We start from the raw sequence: 20,920 nt of genomic DNA on the forward strand, positions 1-20,920 counted from the left end.
GCTTTGCATTTGCCAGTCCGGATAAGTCGGCGGAGCACCCGCGATTCGCTGTCGAGAGCGAACGACCCACGTGGGGTGGCGGCGAGCCAATGGGAGGTGCGCCCCGTCCTACCCCCCCCCTCTCTCTCTCTCCCCCTAAACCCCCCTCTCTCTATCCCCCTCCACTCCCCCCCTCTACCCCCCACCCCTCTTCCTGCTGACCAATGGCGCGAGGCGTTAGAGAGAGAGAGAGACCGCAGCGCTTATCGCGTGTACGAAATTAAATTGGAAATACTAATTATTTAAAACATAATTATTATAATTACCGTGTCTGTTTTATTGTCCGTTTGTTAAGTGTTGAGGGAATATCGAACGTTGTCGCCGTGTTAATACAAAAGACGACAAATTGTGTATGCTTTAAAAAAAAAAGTGGTGGGAACGCCAAGGGTTAATTTGCATATTCAAACATTCAAAAGAATTGTCACACGGTACGCAATTTTTTTCTAAAAAGCGCACATACAGCACAAGCAAATAAACAACTTGGGTCAACTACAAACTTGAATCAATAAATGTAACGATTTTTTTAAAGTATATTTTTTTGTTGGCGTTGCTGTGGCAACGCGTCACCAATCGCGTGAGCAGAGAGGCCTCAGGCCCTGTGTTCACTTTACCTCGCCTTAAAACGTTAAAACTTTACGATACTTTAACGTTGTTTTTTGTTTTTTAAAACGCGCACGCCGCACAACTATTTATTTAAGCTGCCGTGGATGCGTATCTGCGCGTCTGTGCAGTGGTTTAATTGTAATAAAAGTAATATAAACTTAACGGCCTCTATGATTAAATAGGCCCGAGCTTTTTGTAACATTACAAAACAGCGAAATGTTTGCAACGGGTGGTAATGTCACCGCGGCAGTTTAAACGAACACGCATTCAAGTACTCGCTGGTTTGTGAAGTTCAAATGTCACCGAATGGTTTTGCGGCGTTTTCATTCAATTGGCATTCGGGTGCTGTCGTCGGTTTTAATCTGCAGCTAGTGGAAGATTAGGCCAAAGTCGGCGTCGTTCAGGGGCTAATGAGAGCGGCCTCTAGTGGAGGACGTCCGGCCTGCCTGCAAGAACAGCCGGCAATTGCAGGTGACTGGCGCCTGTATCTTTCAACATACATAATACAGAGGAGGGGGGGGGGGAGCGAGATCGCGTAAACATATACACGTTGTGTCGTTAAACCCGCCACCACCCGACACAGCAAATTAGTAAGGTTTAGTGTCGCGTAAACACAACTTGATCATTTGTTACTAGTACAGCACTCGTGTGTAGTGTAGTGTGTAGTGTAGTGTACAGTAGTGTATAGTACAGTGTATGGTGTAGTGTACAGTAGTGTATCGTGTAGTGTATAGTAGTGTAAGTGTATAGTGTAGTGTACAGTAGTGTACAGTAGTGTATCGTGTAAGTGTATAATGTAGTGTATAGTGTAGTGTACAGTAGTGTATAGTACAGTGTATGGTGTAGTGTACAGTAGTGTGTAGTGTAGTGTACAGTAATGTATAGTGTATAATCTATAGTGTAGTGTATAGTATAGTGTACAGTAGTGTAGTGTATGGTAGTGTATAATGTAGTGTATAGTAGTGTATATTGTAGTGTACAGTAGTGTATAGTGTAGTGTATAGTGTAGTGGTATAGTATTGTATAGTGAAGTGTACAGTCGTGTATAGTGTAAGTGTATAATGTAGTGTATAGTGTAGTGTATAGTAGTGTATAGTGTAGTGTACTAGTATAGCTCGCCGGTTGTGGCTTGGCTCTCCAACACACCGGTGTGCTGTACTAGTACACTACACTATACACTACACTATATACTATACACTACACTATACACTACACTATACACGGCACAATATACTTTACACTACACTATACACTAGTGCTGTACTAGTAACGATTTGGCATGTTCTATTGATGTGGCAAACCTTACTAATTGGCTGTGTCGGATGATATTGGTCGCGACAGCCTCCTACTAAGTGTTAAACTGATCTTTCAACATTGTTCCACAGTGGAGGAGAGTGGTGGCGCAGTGGTTAGCGCGCTGCGGCGATAACAACAGACCGGGGGGATGCTGTTACTGCTGGGACCGACGGGTTCTGGAAAGACCCTGCTTCTCAAAAGACTACAAAATATCCTTCTTTAAAGACATTATTGTCGTGCGTGTTACATACCAATTGGGGAGCGGTGGCGCAGTGGTTAGCACTGTGCTACGCTGCGAACCCGGCAAAGACCCGAGTTCGATTCCCGCTCGTTGCCACCGGCACCCATTGACGATTATCTGAACCGGTCCTGGGCCTCCCCTAGGTCGACTCGGCCACAAATGGGGAGACAAAGGCGGCCGGGCGTGGTGCTGGCCACCCACCCCCTCGTGTGCCGTGCCGGCCTTCACAGGTGCTGCTCGCCAACAGCACTTGCCCCTACAGTCTGTTACAGGCTACACGGGGGATCTTTGTCTTTGATATCAATTGAGTTCAGCAATGGGCATTTTGTGGTCAATTCCACTGTGTGTGTGTGAGTTTCGCTATGGTAGTAAACCTTAGAACCTGTAGAAAACCCATACAGACTGGGGAGATCATACAAACTCCACGCACTGTGCAGAACCGAGGGAGTTCATACAAACTCCACTCTGCAGAACAGAGGGAGATCATACAAACTCCACGCACTGTGCAGAACAGAGGAAGATCATACAAACTCCACTCACTCTGCAGAACAGGGGGAGATCATACAAACTCCACTCACTCTACAGAACAGAGGGAAATCATACAAACTCCACTCACTCTGCAGAACAGAGGGAGACCATACAAACTCCACTCTGCAGAACAGAGGGAGATCATGCAAACTCCACTCTGCAGAACAGAGGGAGATCATACGAACTCTACTCACTCTGTAGAACAGAGGGATAACATACAAACTCCACTCACTCTGCAGAGCAGAGGGAGATCATACAAACTCCACTCTGCAGAACAGAACGAGATCATACTAACTCCACTCTGCAGAACAGAGGGAGATCATACAAACTCCACTCACTCTGGAGAACAGAGGGATAACATACAAATTCCACTCTGCAGAACAGAGGGAGATCATACAAACTCCACTCACTCTGTAGAACAGAGGGAGACCATACAGACTCCACTCACTCTGCAGAACAGAGGGAGATCATACAAACTCCACTCACTCTACAGAACAGGGGGAGATCATACAAACTCCACTCACTCTACAGAACAGGGGGAGATCATACAAACTGCACACACTCTTTCTACAGAACAGGGGAAGAACACACAAACTCCACGCAGGAAGGCACCAGAGTCTGGAATCAAACCCCTCTCTCTTTTTTGCTGTGGGGCACAAGTGTCACTGCTGCACCACCCATCATCACCAACCATCCTACAAAGTGATGGGACTTTGTAGGATGAATGTTGAGATTTATAAGGGCATGGGGTGACGAATAAGGTCTAAATTGGTCTGTAATCAGGTAGGGCACTGATAAGGGGTTGCCGTGTATGCAACACGTCCAAATATGTAACGGGTTGCATTGTGTCCACGTGCATGAGGCATTCAGATGCACGCAAGCGAGTTGCGCAACTGACCGGTTCCAGGGATTGGTTTGGGAATTTTATTTTTTAAATGATAAGAGATCCCCGTGGGCGACTTTGACTCGGGGAAGCCATCACAGATATTCGCCGGCGAGCGCGTGGACAAGTGGGAGGCTCCATCGACCGTGCCCACGGTGATGCCACCAACGCACCACGCGGCGATGCCACCGCACGCAGTTATGCTACCACACAGAGCGATGCCACCACAGCGTGATGCCAACACGCGGTGATGTCACCACAGTGTGATGCCACCACGCTGTGATGCCAACACACTGTGATGTCACCACACACTGTGATGCCACCACGCTGTGATGCCAACACACTGTGATGCCACCACAGCGTGATGCCAACACACTGTGATGTCACCACAGTGTGATGCCACCACGCTGTGATGCCACCACAGTGTGATGTCACCACGCTGTGATGCCACCACAGTGTGATGCCACCACGCTGTGATGCCACCACACACCCACTCACGGTGATGCTACCACTCACGGTGATGCCCCCACACACCCACTCACGGTGATGCCGAGCGTGCATGTTGCTGTCCACGCACCACCTTCTCGCGTGCGCCGCCGGCCTTCATCGGCGCTCGGCACTTGCCCCGAACGTCTGCTAAGGCTATACGGGGGGGTGGGAGGGAACTTTGCCTTTGTTACAGGTGGGCACCAACCTCGTGGACGTGGCCGTTGGCAAGCGTCGGTTGACCCTGAGGGAGCTCGGTGGCACCATGGCGCCCATATGGGACAGCTACTACAAGCACAGCACGGCTGTCATTGTGAGGGTGACGCACGGGCATCACCGCTGCTGCACCACCACCCACCATCAGTTAACATCTCACGGTGGCTGGGAGATGTTGACTACCTCGCCTGGTGTACAGGAGGTCGTGGGTTCGATCCCCACCCTGACGCCTGCTGCTGTATATTTGGAGTCTGCGTGTCTCTCTCTCATCATCATCACGGTGGCTAGGAGATGTTAACTACCTCGCCTGGTGTACAGGAGGTCGTGGGTTCGATCTCGACCCTGACAATGCCTGCTGCTGCTGCTGTATATTTGGAGTTTGCGTGTCTCTCTCTCATCATCATCATCATCATCACGGTGGCTAGGAGATGTTAACTACCTCGCCTGGTGTACAGGAGGTCGTGGGTTCGATCCTCACCCTGACGCCTGCTGCTGCTGCTGTATATTCGGAGTTTGCGTGTCTCTCTCTCCCCGTGTGGACTTTTCTCCGGGTCCTCTGGTTTTTTTCCCCTCCACTATTTAGAATCACCGCCACGCGTTTGGAGTATTTGGCTGCTGCTCTCCATTTACACACGCTGTTGATAACCCCAGTGAGCTATCATTTGTGAAAGAGCTACACATCTCAGTGGTGAGCCTCACACCTGGTAAAATACAAATCGTTTGTCGTATTGTCAGTCTCACGTTAACACTTCGTAGACTTTCGCGACCAATATTAGTCCATAACGGAGTGCTTTTTTTTGGGGTTGGATCGCGTAAATATGAATGTGTGTCGTGAAACCCGCCACCACCCGACACGGCCAATTTAGTAAGGTTTGTCGCGTAAACAAAACGTGCCAATTCGTTACCCACTACAACATTTACAGTGTAGTGTATAGTGTAGTTTATAGTCGTGTAGTGTATAGTCGTGTAGTGTATAGTAGTGAAGTGTATAGTCGTGTAAGTCTATAGTTATGTAGTGTATAGTGTAGTCTATAGTGCAGTATACGAGTTCAGCACACCGGTTGTGTTGGAGAGTAAATATGAATGTGTGTCGTGAAACCCGCCACCACCCGACACGGCCAATTTAGTAAGGTTTGTCACGTAAACAAAACGTGCCAATTCGTTACCCACTACAACATTTACAGTGTAGTGTATAGTGTAGTTTATAGTTATGTAGTGTATAGTGTAGTCTATAGTGCAGTATACGAGTTCAGCACACCGGTTGTGTTGGAGAGTCAACCCACTCCGACATTTACAATTCGAGTGCCGTGACGTTTCGTGATTCTCTCTTCCTGCGTTGTCAACCTCGCTTGCTCTCCTGCCGTCTCTTTCCCCCGCGCCCCCCGTAGTTTGTGGTGGACGTGGCCAATCCTAGGCAACTGGCGTCGGCCGGAGTTCAACTCTGGGAGGTCTTGGCGCACGAGGAAGTGCGGGGCAAGGCCCTGTGCGTGCTGCTCAACAAGACGTATGCACCCCACCTCTCTGTCTGTCTCTCCCGATCTCTCCCGCTCTTGTCTCCTCTCTCCCGCTCTCTCCCGCTCTCTCCTCACTCCCGCTCTCTCCCGCTCACTCCTCCTCTCTCCCGCTCACTCCCGCTCTCTCCCGCTCTCTCCCGCTCACTCCCGCTCACTCCTCTCTCCCGCTCTCTCCCGCTCACTCCCGCTCTCTCCCGCTCACTCCCGCTCTCTCCCGCTCTCTCCCGCTCACTCCCGCTCACTCCTCTCTCCCGCTCTCTCCCGCTCACTCCCGCTCTCTCCCGCTCACTCCCGCTCACTCCCGCTCACTCCCGCTCTCTCCCGCTCTCTCCCGCTCACTCCCGCTCTCTCCCGCTCTCTCCCGCTCACTCCCGCTCTCTCCCGCTCTCTCCCGCTCACTCCCGCTCTTGCCTCCTCTCTCCCGCTCTCTCCCGCTCTCTCCCGCTCACTCCCCGCTCACTCCCGCTCACTCCCGCTCACTCCCGCTCTCTCCCGCTCTCTCCCGCTCACTCCCGCTCTCTCCCGCTCTCTCCCGCTCACTCCCGCTCTTGCCTCCTCTCTCCCGCTCTCTCCCGCTCTCTCCCGCTCACTCCTCTCTCCCGCTCACTCCCGCTCTCTCCCGCTCACTCCTCTCTCCCGCTCTCTCCCGCTCTCTCCTCACTCCCGCTCTCTCCCGCTCACTCCTCCTCTCTCCCGCTCACTCCCGCTCTCTCCCGCTCTCTCCCGCTCACTCCCGCTCACTCCTCTCTCCCGCTCTCTCCCGCTCACTCCCGCTCTCTCCCGCTCACTCCCGCTCACTCCCGCTCACTCCCGCTCACTCCCGCTCTCTCCCGCTCTCTCCCGCTCACTCCCGCTCTCTCCCGCTCTCTCCCGCTCACTCCCGCTTTTGCCTCCTCTCTCCCGCTCTCTCCCGCTCTCTCCCGCTCACTCCCGCTCACTCCCGCTCACTCCCGCTCTCTCCCGCTCTCTCCCGCTCTCTCCCGCTCACTCCCGCTCTCTCCCGCTCTCTCCCGCTCACTCCCGCTCTTGCCTCCTCTCTCCTGCTCTCTCCCGCTCTCTCCCGCTCACTCCTCTCTCCCGCTCACTCCCGCTCTCTCCGCTCACTCCTCTCTCCCGCTCACTCCCGCTCTCTCCCGCTCACTCCCGCTCACTCCCGCTCTCTCCCGCTCACTCCCGCTCACTCCCGCTCTCTTCCGCTCACTCCCGCTCACTCCCGCTCTCTCCCGCTCTCTCCCGCTCACTCCCGCTCTCTCCCGCTCACTCCCGCTCTCTCCCGCTCACTCCCGCTCTCTCCCGCTCTCTCCCGCTCTCTCCCGCTCACTCCCGCTCACTCCCGCTCACTCCCGCTCTCTCCCGCTCACTCCCGCTCTCTCCCGCTCACTCCCGCTCTCTCCCGCTCACTCCCGCTCACTCCCGCTCTCTCCCGCTCACTCCCGCTCTGTCCTCCTCACTCCCGCTCACTCCCCCTCTCTCCCCCTCTCTCCCGCTCACTCCCGCTCTCTCCCGCTCTCTCCCGCTCACTCCCGCTCTCTCCCGCTCACTCCCGCTCTCTCCCGCTCTCTCCCGCTCACTCCCGCTCTCTCCCGCTCACTCCCGCTCTCTCCCGCTCTCTCCCGCTCACTCCCGCTCTGTCCTCCTCACTCCCGCTCACTCCCCCTCTCTCCCCCTCTCTCCCGCTCACTCCCGCTCTCTCACGCTCTCTCCCGCTCACTCCCGCACTCTCCCGCTCACTCCCGCTCACTCCCGCTCACTCTCGCTCTCTCCCGCTCACTCCGCTCTCTCCCGCTCACTCCCGCTCTCTCACGCTCTCTCCCGCTCACTCCCGCTCTCTCCCGCTCACTCCCGCTCACTCCCGCTCACTCCCGCTCTCTCCCGCTCACTCCCGCTCTCTCCCGCTCACTCCCGCTCACTCCCGCTCTCTCCGCTCACTGCTCTCTCCCGCTCTCTTCTGCTCACTCCCCCTCTCTCCCCCTCTCTCCCGCTCTCTCCCGCTTTCTCCCGCTCTCTCCCGCTCACTCCCGCTCTCTCCCGCTCTCTCCCGCTCACTCCCGCTCACTCCCGCTCTCTCCCGCTCACTCCCGCTCTCTCCCGCTCTCTCCGCTCACTCCCGCTCACTCCTCTCTCCCGCTCTCTCCCGCTCACTCCCGCTCACTCCCGCTCTCTCCCGCTCACTCCTCTCTCCCGCTCTCTCCCGCTCACTCTCTCTCCCGCTCTCTCCCGCTCTCTCCCGCTCACTCCTCTCTCCCGCTCTCTCCCGCTCTCCCGCTCTCTCCCGCTCTCTTCCGCTCACTCCTCTCTCCCGCTCTCTCCCGCTCACTCCCGCTCTCTCCCGCTCACTCCCGCTCTCTCCCGCTCACTCTCCTCTCTCCCGCTCATCTCCCGCTCTCTCCCGCTCACTCCCGCTCACTCCTCTCTCCCGCTCTCTCCCGCTCACTCCCGCTCTCTCCCGCTCACTCCCGCTCACTCCCGCTCACTCCCGCTCACTCCCGCTCTCTCCCGCTCTCTCCCGCTCACTCCCGCTCTCTCCCGCTCTCTCCCGCTCACTCCCGCTCTTGCCTCCTCTCTCCTCACTCCCGCTCTTGCCTCCTCTCTCCCCGCTCTCTCCCGCTCTCTCCCGCTCACTCCCGCTCACTCCCGCTCACTCCCGCCTCACTCCCGCTCTCTCCCGCTCTCTCCCGCTCTCTCCCGCTCACTCCCGCTCTCTCCCGCTCTCTCCCGCTCACTCCCGCTCTTGCCTCCTCTCTCCTGCTCTCTCCCGCTCTCTCCCGCTCACTCCTCTCTCCCGCTCACTCCCGCTCTCTCCCGCTCACTCCTCTCTCCCGCTCACTCCCGCTCTCTCCCGCTCATCCCGCTCACTCCCGCTCTCTCCCGCTCACTCCCGCTCACTCCCGCTCTCTTCCGCTCACTCCCGCTCACTCCCGCTCTCTCCCGCTCTCTCCCGCTCACTCCCGCTCTCTCCCGCTCACTCCCGCTCTCTCCCGCTCACTCCCGCTCTCTCCCGCTCTCTCCCGCTCACTCCCGCTCACTCCCGCTCTCTCCCGCTCTCTCCGCTCACTCCCGCTCTCTCCCGCTCACTCCCGCTCTCTCCCGCTCACTCCCGCTCTCTCCCTCTCTCTCCCGCTCACTCCCGCTCACTCCCGCTCACTCCCGCTCTCTCCCGCTCACTCCCGCTCTCTCCCGCTCACTCCCGCTCTCTCCCGCTCACTCCCGCTCACTCCCGCTCTCTCCCGCTCACTCCCGCTCTGTCCTCCTCACTCCCGCTCACTCCCCCTCTCTCCCCCTCTCTCCCGCTCACTCCCGCTCTCTCCCGCTCTCTCCCGCTCACTCCCGCTCTCTCCCGCTCACTCCCGCTCTCTCCCGCTCTCTCCGCTCACTCCCGCTCTCTCCCCGCTCACTCCCGCTCTCTCCCGCTCTCTCCCGCTCACTCCCGCTCTGTCCTCCTCACTCCCGCTCACTCCCCCTCTCTCCCCCCTCTCTCCCGCTCACTCCCGCTCTCTCACGCTCTCTCCCGCTCACTCCCGCACTCTCCCGCTCACTCCCGCTCACTCCCGCTCACTCCCGCTCTCTCCCGCTCACTCCCGCTCTCTCCCGCTCACTCCCCCTCTCTCCCCCTCTCTCCCGCTCACTCCCGCTCACTCCCGCTCACTCCCGCTCTCTCCCGCTCACTCCCGCTCTCTCCCGCTCACTCCCGCTCACTCCCGCTCTCTCCGCTCACTGCTCTCTCCCGCTCTCTCCTGCTCACTCCCCCTCTCTCCCCCTCTCTCCCGCTCTCTCCCGCTTTCTCCCGCTCTCTCCCGCTCACTCCCGCTCTCTCCCGCTCTCTCCCGCTCACTCCCGCTCACTCCCGCTCTCTCCCGCTCACTCCCGCTCTCTCCCGCTCTCTCCCGCTCACTCCCCCTCACTCCTCTCTCCCGCTCTCTCCCGCTCACTCCCGCTCACTCCCACTCTCTCCCGCTCACTCCTCTCTCCCGCTCTCTCCCGCTCACTCCTCTCTCCCGCTCTCTCCCGCTCTCTTCCGCTCACTCCTCTCTCCCGCTCTCTTCCGCTCACTCCCCGCTCTCTCCCGCTCACTCCCGCTCACTCCCGCTCTCTCCCGCTCACTCCCGCTCACTCCCGCTCTCTCCCGCTCACTCCCGCTCACTCCTCTCTCCCGCTCTCTCCCGCTCACTCCCGCTCACTCCCGCTCTCTCCCCGCTCACTCCTCTCTCCCGCTCTCTCCCGCTCACTCCTCTCTCCCGCTCTCTCCCGCTCTCTTCCGCTCACTCCTCTCTCCCGCTCTCTCCCGCTCACTCCCGCTCTCTCCCGCTCTCTTCCGCTCACTCCTCTCTCCCGCTCTCTCCCGCTCACTCCCGCTCTCTCCCGCTCACTCCCGCTCTCTCCCGCTCACTCCCGCTCTCTCCCGCTCTCTCCCGCTCTCTCCCGCTCTCTCCCGCTCACTCCTCTCTCACGCTGTCTCCCGCTCACTCCCGCTCTCTCCCGCTCACTCCTGCTCTCTCCCGCTCACTCCCGCTCACTCCCGCTCACTCCCACTCTCTCCCGCTCACTCCCGCTCTCTCCCGCTCACTTCCGCTCACTCCCGCTCTCTCCCGCTCTCTCCCGCTCACTCCCGCTCACTCCCGCTCACTCCTCTCTCCCGCTCTCTCCCGCTCACTCCCGCTCTCTCCCGCTCACTCCCGCTCACTCCCGCTCTCTCCCGCTCTCTCCCGCTCTCTCCCGCTCACTCCCGTTCTCTCCCGCTCACTCCCGCTCGCTCTCTCCCGCTCTCTCCCGCTCACTCCTCCTCACTCCCGCTCTCTCCCCCTCTCTCCCGCTCTCTCCCGCTTTCTCCCGCTCTCTCCCCGCTCTCTCCCGCTCTCTCCCCCTCTCTCCCGCTCTTTCCCGCTTTCTCCCACTCTCTGTCTCGTGGCCAATGTTGACTCTCTCTTCGCTCTCATTTCTCGTCTACACCAAAATAGTCTTTGGTGTAGGCCAATCAAAAGATAAGCTCTGATAATAATCATCTATGTATTGTCTCTGAAACTGATTGGCCTACACCAATCAGTTTCGGTCTCTGAAACTGATTGGCCTACACTGTAGGCCAATCAGTTTCAGAGACAATGCATCGATGATTATTATTATCGATGATTATTATCAGAGCTTATCTTTTTGCATGTTCACCTCAAGTTCTGTGTGTGGTTAACGCAGTAAATTGAGTCCTTGCAAAAGGTGTTTGAACATCTTAACACACCACCGGTTTTATTATTGACAGAAAAGGGTAAAAAACACCTATTATTATTTTTCATACTTTGATACTGGCAAAAAAGGTATCCCATGATAGAAACAAACCAAAAATACGGTTCTACTTTGTTCATTGAGCGCGTTGCGGCTCCGGAAATATTTTTTGTGCGTTCATTTTTTTTCTTATCGAATTCAAATCAAATGCCGCTCACCCCCTGCGCTCAGCGTTGTCGGGCACGACGTCCGACGTTTTCGCTCCGCCCGCTGGCAGCTTCTTCAGGAACTGGAAGGAAAAGTTTTTGGGGGGGGGGGTGGGGATTGGGGTGGTGGCAGAGTCAACCGTATCATCCGCTAGACGTGCGTGTGTCTTTGTGGGAAGCGGAAGTGTCGCTGCACACAAAGACGATGATCCCCCCGTGTAGCCTGTAACAGACCGTTGGGGCAAGTGCCGTTAGCGAGTGGCAGCTGTGGAAGGCCGGCACGGCACCGGGAGAGGTTGGTGCAGCCAGCACCGTGCCCGGCCAGCTTTGTCTCCCCCCAGTGGCGATGTTTACTGCAACACCGCACCAGGTGACTCGTGTGAGGCCGAGTCGATTCTGGGGGAGGCCCAGGACCGGTTAAGATAATCGTCACCGGTGTTGGCCACGAGCGGCAAAATCGAGCTCGGGGTCGCCGGCGTTGGGAGCGCCAGGTGGCGCTGCCCGCTCCGACACACGTCCGCACACACATGCGTGCGGACGGCGTTGTCATATCGACGGGCGCGTTGAGTTGTTTATTTCGCGACGTGAGCCTCGCCAGGACGATGACCAATCTTTAACGTCGCCTTTCATCCCCCTGCGCTGCCCCCCCGCCATCCCCCCTCTCTCCGGGCCGGTCCTGGCCACTCAGGGACCTGGCCACATCCGGGGCGGTGCGGGAATTCCGCTCGCTTCTCCGGCTGGACGACCCGGAAGCAACCGCGGCGGTGACGACGTCGCCACCGGAGAACCACGCCGACGACGACGATGACGACGTCGCGGAGGGGAAGAGGGAGGCGGGGAAGGTGGCGGCAGGGGTGGCGGCGGCGACGGCGAGGGTGAACGTGCTGGGCGGGAGCGCGCGAGACGGAGCCGGGGTCACGGAGCTCGCCGAGTGGATACGGAGACTCGCGGCGAGGCGCTGACCGGCGGCGTGGGCGGCCGCGGTCGAGCCTGCCTGGAGATTCCGTAGGTTCGGTCAAGGGCGCGGTTGTGCGCGTGAGGGTGTGTGTACGCGTGGGCGAGAGAGGGTGTGTGTACACGTGGGCGAGAGAGGGTGTGTGTACGCGGTTGTGCGAGAGACGGTGAGTGTACGCGGTTGTACGATGGACGGTGTGTGTACGCGTGGGCGAGAGAGGGTGAGTGTATGCGTGGGCGAGAGACGGTGAGTGTATGCGTGGGCGAGAGAGGGTGTGTGTACGTGGTTGTCCGTGAGAGGGTGTGTGTACGCGCGTGGGCGAGAGAGGGTGTGTGTACGCGGTTTGTACGATGGAGGGTGTGTGTACGCGTGGGCGAGAGAGGCTGTGTGTACGCGGTTGTCCATGAGAGGGTGTGTGCACGCGTGGGCGAGAGACGGTGTGTACGCGGTTGTACGATGGAGGGTGTGTGTACGCGTGGGCTAGAGAGGCTGTGTGTACGCGGTTGTACGATGGAGGGTGTGTGTACGCGTGGGCGAGAGAGGGAGAGGGTGTGTACACGGTTGTGCGAGAGACGGTGTGTGCACAAAAAGTCATTGTAGTGCGTATTTAATGTGGTGCTGCACTCTGATGTTGTAGGAGACTTTTTAATAAATGTTATTTAATTAAGTAGAACGTGTTGTCTATATGTATTCAAAGTTGCGCATTTTGATGTGACGTCACATTTCTCAAACCCCCCCCCCCCCTCATCACACATCCGTCACAAATGTCTGACCCCCCCCCCCCGCCCAGGTGCGTGACATCATTTATGGACGGCCCCTTAAGAGGGTGTACTTGGGTCTCGAAGGAGGGGCTGCCAGCTTGACATGATGTATCCTAGTTCAGCCTGCCAGAATTGCGATAGATTTAGTCAGAGGATAGGTTACGAAGGTGTGCACATTGGTGTGAGAGGGTGGACACATTTGAAATTACCACTCGGGGAGTTTGCTTGCAGTTACCGGTTTGGTTAATGACTTTTATTAACACGTTGGGCTTGTGAATTACTTCATTTTACACGCTGTCCGCAACACTCAATAAAATACCAACACAACTGCTATGTGTGTGTGTGTGCGTGCGTTTGTGGGGAGTGATAGTTGTAGCGGTCGGCACGTTACTCTACGAACCCGGCGACTCGAGTTCAATTCCCAATCACGGCCAACACCAGTGACGATTATCTAAACCGGGTCATGGGCTTCCCCTAGGTCGACTCAGCCTCAAATGAGTACCTGGTGCGGTGTGGAGTAAACATCGTCACTGGGGGGGGAGACAAAGGCGGCCTGGCGTGTTGCTGGCCACAAACCCCCTCGTGTGCTGTGCCGGCCTTCATTGGGGCTACTCGCTAACAGCACTTGCCCCAGCAGTCTGTCAAGGCTACACGGGGGATCTTTGTCTTTGTAATCCGCCCCCCCACCCCCCCCCCCCTCCCCAGGTACAACACAATACAATGATGAATGCAGTGACGTCAAAAGTAGTTCTGTGATGTCAACTTCCGTAAGAAGGAGGTGCACCGCTCGCTGTCGAGATCTCCTTGCGGATGTTTTTCGATTTAGCTCCAGCGCTGTCCTCCAGACAGTCTCGTCCCTTCACCTGATGAAGGCTGCTTGTGTTGTGGCCGAAACGTCGTGAGAATATTATTGTTATTTTATTTTATCAATTTATTATTTTATTCTCATTCTACGTGACTTTACCGAAAGAACCAAAGAAGATGAATCCTTGCGGATGTTTATTGGTCTCCATCGCAACACAACAGACGGAACGCGCGCAGCGTGGATTTGGTGATTTTCATTCCGGCAGTCGGAACAATATTGGTGAGTTACCACATCGGGCATTCCTGCATTGATTCTGGCTTCCTGTATTGTGATTCTCAATTCCTGCATTGTGATTCAGACTTCCTGCATTGTGATTCTGACTTCCTGTATTGTGATTCTCACTTACTGGATTGTGATTCTAACTTCGTGCATTGTGATTCTAACTTCCTGCATTGTGATTCTAACTTCCTGTATTGTGATTCTCACTTCCTGCATTGTGATTCAGACTTCCTGCATTGTGATTCAGACTTCCTGCATTGTGATTCTGACTTCCTGTATTGTGATTCTGACTTCCTGTATTGTGATTCTCACTTCCTGTATTGTGATTCTCACTTCCTGCATTGTGATTCAGACTTCCTGCATTGTGATTCCTACTTCCTGCATTGTGATTCAGACTTTTTTATTGTGATTCAGACTTCCTGCATTGTGATTCTGACTTCCTGCATTGTGATTTTGACTTCCTGCATTGTGATTCAGACTTCCTGCATTGTGATTCAGACTTTTTTATTGTGATTATCACTTCCTCCATTGTGATTCTAACTTCCTCTACCGTCCTGATGATGCTTGACGCAGTTTCAAGTGGAACTTCGTATACCTGTCAACCCATACGGCTTACCCGTATCCTTGTACAGGGAAATTGAGTTTTCAGGTCCTTACGGGCAAAAACTTGTTTTGACTATTTGTGTTTTTCACTTGTGATAGGACTATGGAGGATGAACTTTGAGATTTATAAGGGGCTCGCGGTGATCAATAAGGTCTGAATTGGTCTGTGATAAGGCACTGGTAAGGGGTTGACAGGTGTAACTTTGCGTATCCAGCTGAGGTGAATGCTGTCTGTGGGAATCTCTTCACTCACCGGGTGAGTTGAGCTGAGAGAATAAGAATCAGTTCATACACGGAGGCTTTCGCAACCCATATCACCGCGTGAACATAATTGTGTCGTTAAACACGCCAAACAGTTGGTACTTCAGAACACCCAGAATGCAGGCTCATCGCCTGATGAAGCTGATTGTCGTAGTCACCAGCGAAACATCACGTTACTCGAACCGTAAACGTCGTGGGTTTACTCTGCACCGAGGAACCGGTTAGTGCTGAACTAGCAACGAGCCGGCCACATTTTTGCGTTACGTGACAAACCCCCACTAATTGGCCGTGTCGGGTGGTGGCGGCGGGTTTCACGACGCGTCTATACTTACGCGATCTAACCCAAAGAAGCAAAAAAACCCTTTGTGAAGAAGAAGAATAGTAATAATCATACTATTTGGTTCTTTAAAGTCATGTAGGTATAAAATTTGAACAAAAAATAATATATCACGACGTTTCGATATTATTTTTTGTTTTAATTTTCTACCTTCCGTGACTTTACCGAAAGAACCAAACAGTATGGATTCCTGCAGTCACGAAAGATTCAAATCAAGAAAAATAACAACAATAATGGTCGGCGCTTCGCCGTCGAACACTTACGCACCGCAAACCGAAATCTTCGTCATTTATTTGTGCTGGGTCGGGCGGTGGAGGGAGGGCTCTTATCGATAACAGAGCCGGGCGGATTTGCTGCGCAGTGGCCTGAGGCCAACAAAAATCAACGACGAATCGAGTGATGGTGGTGGTGGTGGCGATGGCTACGACGACGATGTTGTTGTAGATAGTTACGAGGATTAGAAGATTGAATGATCACGACGGCGACAACGGTAATACCGGCGGCGTCGGCAGGTTAAGGAGGCGACAAAATCACGATGTCGCTTCGGGGGGAAGAGGAAAAAAAAATCGGTGAGGTGAGCAAAGGTGAGGTGTGGTGAGGTTCTCGAAGGGAAGGTGAGGGCGTGGTGAGGTTCTCGAGGGGAAGGTGAGGCGTGGTGAGGTTCTCGAGGGGAAGGTGAGGGCATGGTGAGGTTCTCGAAGGGAAGGTGAGGGCGTGGTGAGGTTCTCGAGGGGTAGGTGAGGGCGTGGTGAGGTTCTCGAGGGGAAGGTGAGGGCGTGGTGAGGTTCTCGAGGGGAAGGTGAGGGCGTGGTGAGGTTCTCGAGGGGAAGGTGAGGGCGTGGTGAGGTTCTCGAGGGGAAGGTGAGGGCGTGGTGAGGTTCTCAAGGGGAAGGTGAGGGCGTGGTGAGGTTCTCGAGGGGAAGGTGAGGGCGTGGTGAGGTTCTCGAGGGGAAGGTGAGGGCGTGGTGAGGTTCTCGAGGGGAAGGTGAGGGCGTGGTGAGGTTCTCGAGGGGAAGGTGAGGGCGTGGTGAGGTTCTCGAGGGGAAGGTGAGGGCGTGGTGAGGTTCTCGAGGGGAAGGTGAGGGCGTGGTGAGGTGAGCAAAGGTGAGGGCGTGGTGAGGTTCTCTGGTGAGGTTCTCAAGGGGAAGGTGAGGCGTGGTGAGGTTCTCGAGGGGAAGGTGAGGCGTGGTGAGGTTCTCGAGGGGAAGGTGAGGGCGTGGTGAGGTTCTCAAGGGGAAGGTGAGGCGTGGTGAGGTTCTCGAGGGGAAGGTGAGGGCGTGGTGAGGTTGTCGAAGGGAAGGTGAGGCGTGGTGAGGTTCTCGAAGGGAAGGTGAGGGCGTGGTGAGGTTCTCAAGGGGAAGGTGAGGCGTGGTGAGGTTCTCGAAGGGAAGGTGAGGGCGTGGTGAGGTTCTCGAAGGGAAGGTGAGGGCGTGGTGAGGTTCTCGAGGGGAAGGTGAGGCGTGGTGAGGTTCTCGAGGGGAAGGTGAGGCGTGGTGAGGTTCTCGAGGGGAAGGTGAGGGCGTGGTGAGGTTGTCGAAGGGAAGGTGAGGCGTGGTGAGGTTGGTGAGGGGAAGGTGAGGGCGTGGTGAGGTTCTCGAGGGGAAGGTGAGGCGTGGTGAGGTTGGTGAGGTTCTCGAGGGGAAGGTGAGGGCGTGGTGAGGTGAGCAAAGGTGAGGTGTGGTGAGGTTGGTGAGGTTCTCGAGGGGAAGGTGAGGCGTGGTGAGGTTCTCGAGGGGAAGGTGAGGGCGTGGTGAGGTTCTCGAGGGGAAGGTGAGGCGTGGTGAGGTTCTCGAGGGGAAGGTGAGGCGTGGTGAGGTTCTCGAGGGGAAGGTGAGGGCGTGGTGAGGTTCTCGAGGGGAAGGTGAGGCGTGGTGAGGTGAGCAAAGGTGAGGCGTGGTGAGGTTCTCGAAGGGAAGGTGAGGGCGTGGTGAGGTTCTCGAGGGGAAGGTGAGGGCGTGGTGAGGTTCTCGAGGGGAAGGTGAGGCGTGGTGAGGTTCTCGAGGGGAAGGTGAGGCGTGGTGAGGTGAGCAAAGGTGAGGCGTGGTGAGGTTCTCGAAGGGAAGGTGAGGGCGTGGTGAGGTTCTCGAGGGGAAGGTGAGGGCGTGGTGAGGTTCTCGAGGGGAAGGTGAGGGCGTGGTGAGGTTCTCGAAGGGAAGGTGAGGCGTGGTGAGGTTCTCAAGGGGAAGGTGAGGCGTGGTGAGGTTCTCGAGGGGAAGGTGAGGCGTGGTGAGGTGAGCAAAGGTGAGGGCGTGGTGAGGTTCTCGAGGGGAAGGTGAGGCGTGGTGAGGTTCTCGAGGGGAAGGTGAGGGCGTGGTGAGGTTCTCGAGGGGAAGGTGAGGCGTGGTGAGGTTCCCGAGGGGAAGGTGAGGGCGTGGTGAGGTTCTCGAGGGGAAGGTGAGGGCGTGGTGAGGTGAGCAAAGGTGAGGGGTGGTGAGGTTCTCGAGGGGAAGGTGAGGGCGTGGTGAGGTTCTCGAGGGGAAGGTGAGGGCGTGGTGAGGTGAGCAAAGGTGAGGCGTGGTGAGGTTCTCGAAGGGAAGGTGAGGGCGTGGTGAGGTTCTCGAGGGGAAGGTGAGGGCGTGGTGAGGTTCTCGAGGGGAAGGTGAGGGCGTGGTGAGGTGAGCAAAGGTGAGGCGTGGTGAGGTTCTCGAGGGGAAGGTGAGGGCGTGGTGAGGTTCTCGAGGGGAAGGTGAGGGTGTGGTGAGGTTCTCGAAGGGAAGGTGAGGCGTGGTGAGGTTCTCGAAGGGAAGGTGAGGCGTGGTGAGGTTCTCGAGGGGAAGGTGAGGTGTGGTGAGGTTCTCGAGGGGAAGGTGAGGGCGTGGTGAGGTTGGTGAGGTTCTCGAGGGGAAGGTGAGGCGTGGTGAGGTGAGCAAAGGTGAGGCGTGGTGAGGTTCTCGAGGGGAAGGTAAGGGCGTGGTGAGGTGAGCAAAGGTGAGGCGTGGTGAGGTTCTCGAGGGGAAGGTGAGGGCGTGGTGAGGTTCTCGAGGGGAAGGTGAGGGCGTGGTGAGGTTGTCGAGGGGTAGGTGAGGGCGTGGTGAGGTTGGTGAGGTTCTCGAGGGGAAGGTGAGGGCGTGGTGAGGTTGGTGAGGTTCTCGAGGGGAAGGTGAGGGCGTGGTGAGGTTCTCGAGGGGAAGGTGAGGGCGTGGTGAGGTTCTCGAGGGGTAGGTGAGGGCGTGGTGAGGTTCTCGAGGGGTAGGTGAGGGCGTGGTGAGGTTCTCGAGGGGAAGGTGAGGGCGTGGTGAGGTTGGTGAGGTTCTCGAGGGGAAGGTGAGGGCGTGGTGAGGTTCTCGATGGCAAGGTGAGGCGTGGTGAGGTTGGTGAGGTTCTCGAGGGGAAGGTGAGGCGTGGTGAGGTTCTCGAGGGGAAGGTGAGGGCGTGGTGAGGTGAGCAAAGGTGAGGCGTGGTGAGGTTCTCGAGGGGAAGGTGAGGGCGTGGTGAGGTTCTCGAGGGGAAGGTGAGGGTGTGGTGAGGTTCTCGAAGGGAAGGTGAGGCGTGGTGAGGTTCTCGAAGGGAAGGTGAGGCGTGGTGAGGTTCTCGAGGGGAAGGTGAGGTGTGGTGAGGTTCTCGAGGGGAAGGTGAGGGCGTGGTGAGGTTGGTGAGGTTCTCGAGGGGAAGGTGAGGCGTGGTGAGGTGAGCAAAGGTGAGGCGTGGTGAGGTTCTCGAGGGGAAGGTAAGGGCGTGGTGAGGTGAGCAAAGGTGAGGCGTGGTGAGGTTCTCGAGGGGAAGGTGAGGGCGTGGTGAGGTTCTCGAGGGGAAGGTGAGGGCGTGGTGAGGTTGTCGAGGGGTAGGTGAGGGCGTGGTGAGGTTGGTGAGGTTCTCGAGGGGAAGGTGAGGGCGTGGTGAGGTTGGTGAGGTTCTCGAGGGGAAGGTGAGGGCGTGGTGAGGTTCTCGAGGGGAAGGTGAGGGCGTGGTGAGGTTCTCGAGGGGTAGGTGAGGGCGTGGTGAGGTTCTCGAGGGGTAGGTGAGGGCGTGGTGAGGTTCTCGAGGGGAAGGTGAGGGCGTGGTGAGGTTGGTGAGGTTCTCGAGGGGAAGGTGAGGGCGTGGTGAGGTTCTCGATGGCAAGGTGAGGCGTGGTGAGGTTGGTGAGGTTCTCGAGGGGAAGGTGAGGCGTGGTGAGGTTCTCGAGGGGAAGGTGAGGGCGTGGTGAGGTTCTCGAGGGGAAGGTGAGGCGTGGTGAGGTTGGTGAGGTTCTCGAGGGGTAGGTGAGGGCGTGGTGAGGTTCTCGAGGGGAAGGTGAGGGCGTGGTGAGGTTCTCGAGGGGAAGGTGAGGCGTGGTGAGGTTCTCGAGGGGTAGGTGAGGGCGTGGTGAGGTTCTCGAGGGGAAGGTGAGGGCGTGGTGAGGTTCTCGAGGGGAAGGTGAGGCGTGGTGAGGTTCTCGAGGGGAAGGTGAGGGCGTGGTGAGGTTCTCGAGGGGTAGGTGAGGGCGTGGTGAGGTTCTCGAGGGGAAGGTGAGGCGTGGTGAGGTTCTCGAGGGGAAGGTGAGGCGTGGTGAGGTTCTCGAGGGGGCTTGGACGACTCTGTCGCTCCACGCCGCGTCACTCAGGCGTTCCGAAGAGCTCCTCCAGCAGGTGAGCGTAGCTCACCCCGCCGGCGGGCACCATGCTCACCTCGTCCCCCGCCTCACCTCCCTCCTCACCCGCGCTCACCTGGCAGGGCGACACGCGCAGCGAGCGGCGCTGTTGGGGTATCGCTAGGGGTATCACTAGGGGTAGGGGTATCTCAACGGGTAGGGGTATCACTAGGGGTAGGGGTATCACTAGGGGTATCGCTAGGGGTAGGGGTATCGCTAGTGGTAGGGGTATCTCTAGGGGTAGGGGTATCGCTAGGGGTATCGCTAGGGGTAGGGGTATCGCTAGTGGTAGGGGTATCTCTAGGGGTAGGGGTATCGCTAGGGGTAGGGGTATCGCTAGTGGTAGGGGTATCGCTAGGGGTAGGGGTATCGCTAGTGGTAGGGGTATCTCTAGGGGTAGGGGTATCGCTAGGGGTATCTCTAGGGGTAGGGGTATCGCTAGGGGTATCTCTAGGGGTAGGGGTATCGCTAGGGGTAGAGGTATCGCTAGGGGTAGGGGTATCTCTAAGGGTAGGGGTATCTCTAGGGGTAGGGGTATCTCTAGGGGTAGGGGTATCGCTAGTGGTAGGGGTATCACTAGGGGTATCGCTAGGGGTAGGGGTATCTCTAGGGGTAGGGGTATCGCTAGTGGTAGGGGTATCACTAGGGGTAGGGGTATCTCTAGGGGTAGGGGTATCGATAGGGGTAGGGGTATCGCTAGGAGTAGGGGTATCTCTAGGGGTAGGGGTATCGCTAGGGGAAGGGGTATCTCTAGGGGTAGGGGTATCTCTAGGGGAAGGGGTATCTCTAGGGGTAGGGGTATCTCTAGGGGTAGGGGTATCGCTAGGAGTAGGGGTATCTCTAGGGGTAGGGGTATCGCTAGGAGTAGGGGTATCTCTAGGGGTAGGGGTATCGCTAGGGGTAGGGGTATCGCTAGTTGTAGGGGTATCTCTAGGGGTAGGGGTATCTCTAGGGGTATCTCTAGGGGTATCTCTAGGGGTATTTCTAGGGGTATCTCTAGGGGTACGGGTATCACTAGGGGTAGGGGTATCGCTAGGGGTAGGGGTATCTCTAGGGGTAGGGATATCGCTAGGGGTAGGGGTATCTCTAGGGGTAGGGGTATCACTAGGGGTAGGGGTATCTCTAGGGG

General features: G+C 57.0%; 2 protein-coding genes across 8 annotated transcripts in view; one reads left to right on the forward strand and one right to left on the reverse strand.

Moving 5' to 3' along the window:
- The first annotated feature begins 5 nt into the window (after window positions 1–5).
- On the forward strand, window positions 6–13,270 carry ARL16 (ARF like GTPase 16). 7 transcript variants are annotated; one of them, XM_032980291.2, is made up of 8 exons: window positions 6–96; window positions 1,011–1,113; window positions 2,028–2,147; window positions 3,690–3,745; window positions 4,273–4,389; window positions 4,876–4,980; window positions 5,681–5,796; window positions 11,912–12,845. In XM_032980291.2, exons 3-8 carry the CDS (start codon window positions 2,087–2,089, stop codon window positions 12,183–12,185), a joined length of 729 nt encoding a protein of 242 aa, XP_032836182.2. In that variant the 5' UTR covers window positions 6–96; window positions 1,011–1,113; window positions 2,028–2,086; the 3' UTR covers window positions 12,186–12,845. The 7 variants fall into 7 exon arrangements, with proteins under 7 accessions (XP_032836182.2, XP_032836181.2, XP_032836185.2 ...); XM_032980290.2 differs by lacking the exon at window positions 6–96 and adding an exon at window positions 174–467; XM_032980293.2 differs by lacking the exon at window positions 6–96 and adding an exon at window positions 12,969–13,270 and having other exon boundaries at window positions 484–1,113; window positions 11,912–12,232.
- Window positions 13,271–19,740: 6,470 nt separating this feature from the next.
- Window positions 19,741–20,920, reverse strand: part of EFHC2 (EF-hand domain containing 2) — a 43,057-nt gene continuing 41,877 nt past the window's right edge. The window contains exon 16 of the mRNA XM_076054119.1: window positions 19,741–19,867. Within this exon, the coding sequence (XP_075910234.1) occupies window positions 19,757–19,867 (111 nt within the window). The 3' untranslated portion in view covers window positions 19,741–19,756. The remainder of the gene's footprint in view (window positions 19,868–20,920) is intronic.

This window comes from Petromyzon marinus, chromosome 64 (genome assembly GCF_048934315.1).
Source record: "Petromyzon marinus isolate PM22_M1 ecotype Great Lakes invasive population chromosome 64, UKy_Petmar_22M1.pri1.0, whole genome shotgun sequence".
Classification (NCBI taxonomy): Eukaryota; Metazoa; Chordata; class Hyperoartia; order Petromyzontiformes; family Petromyzontidae; genus Petromyzon; species Petromyzon marinus.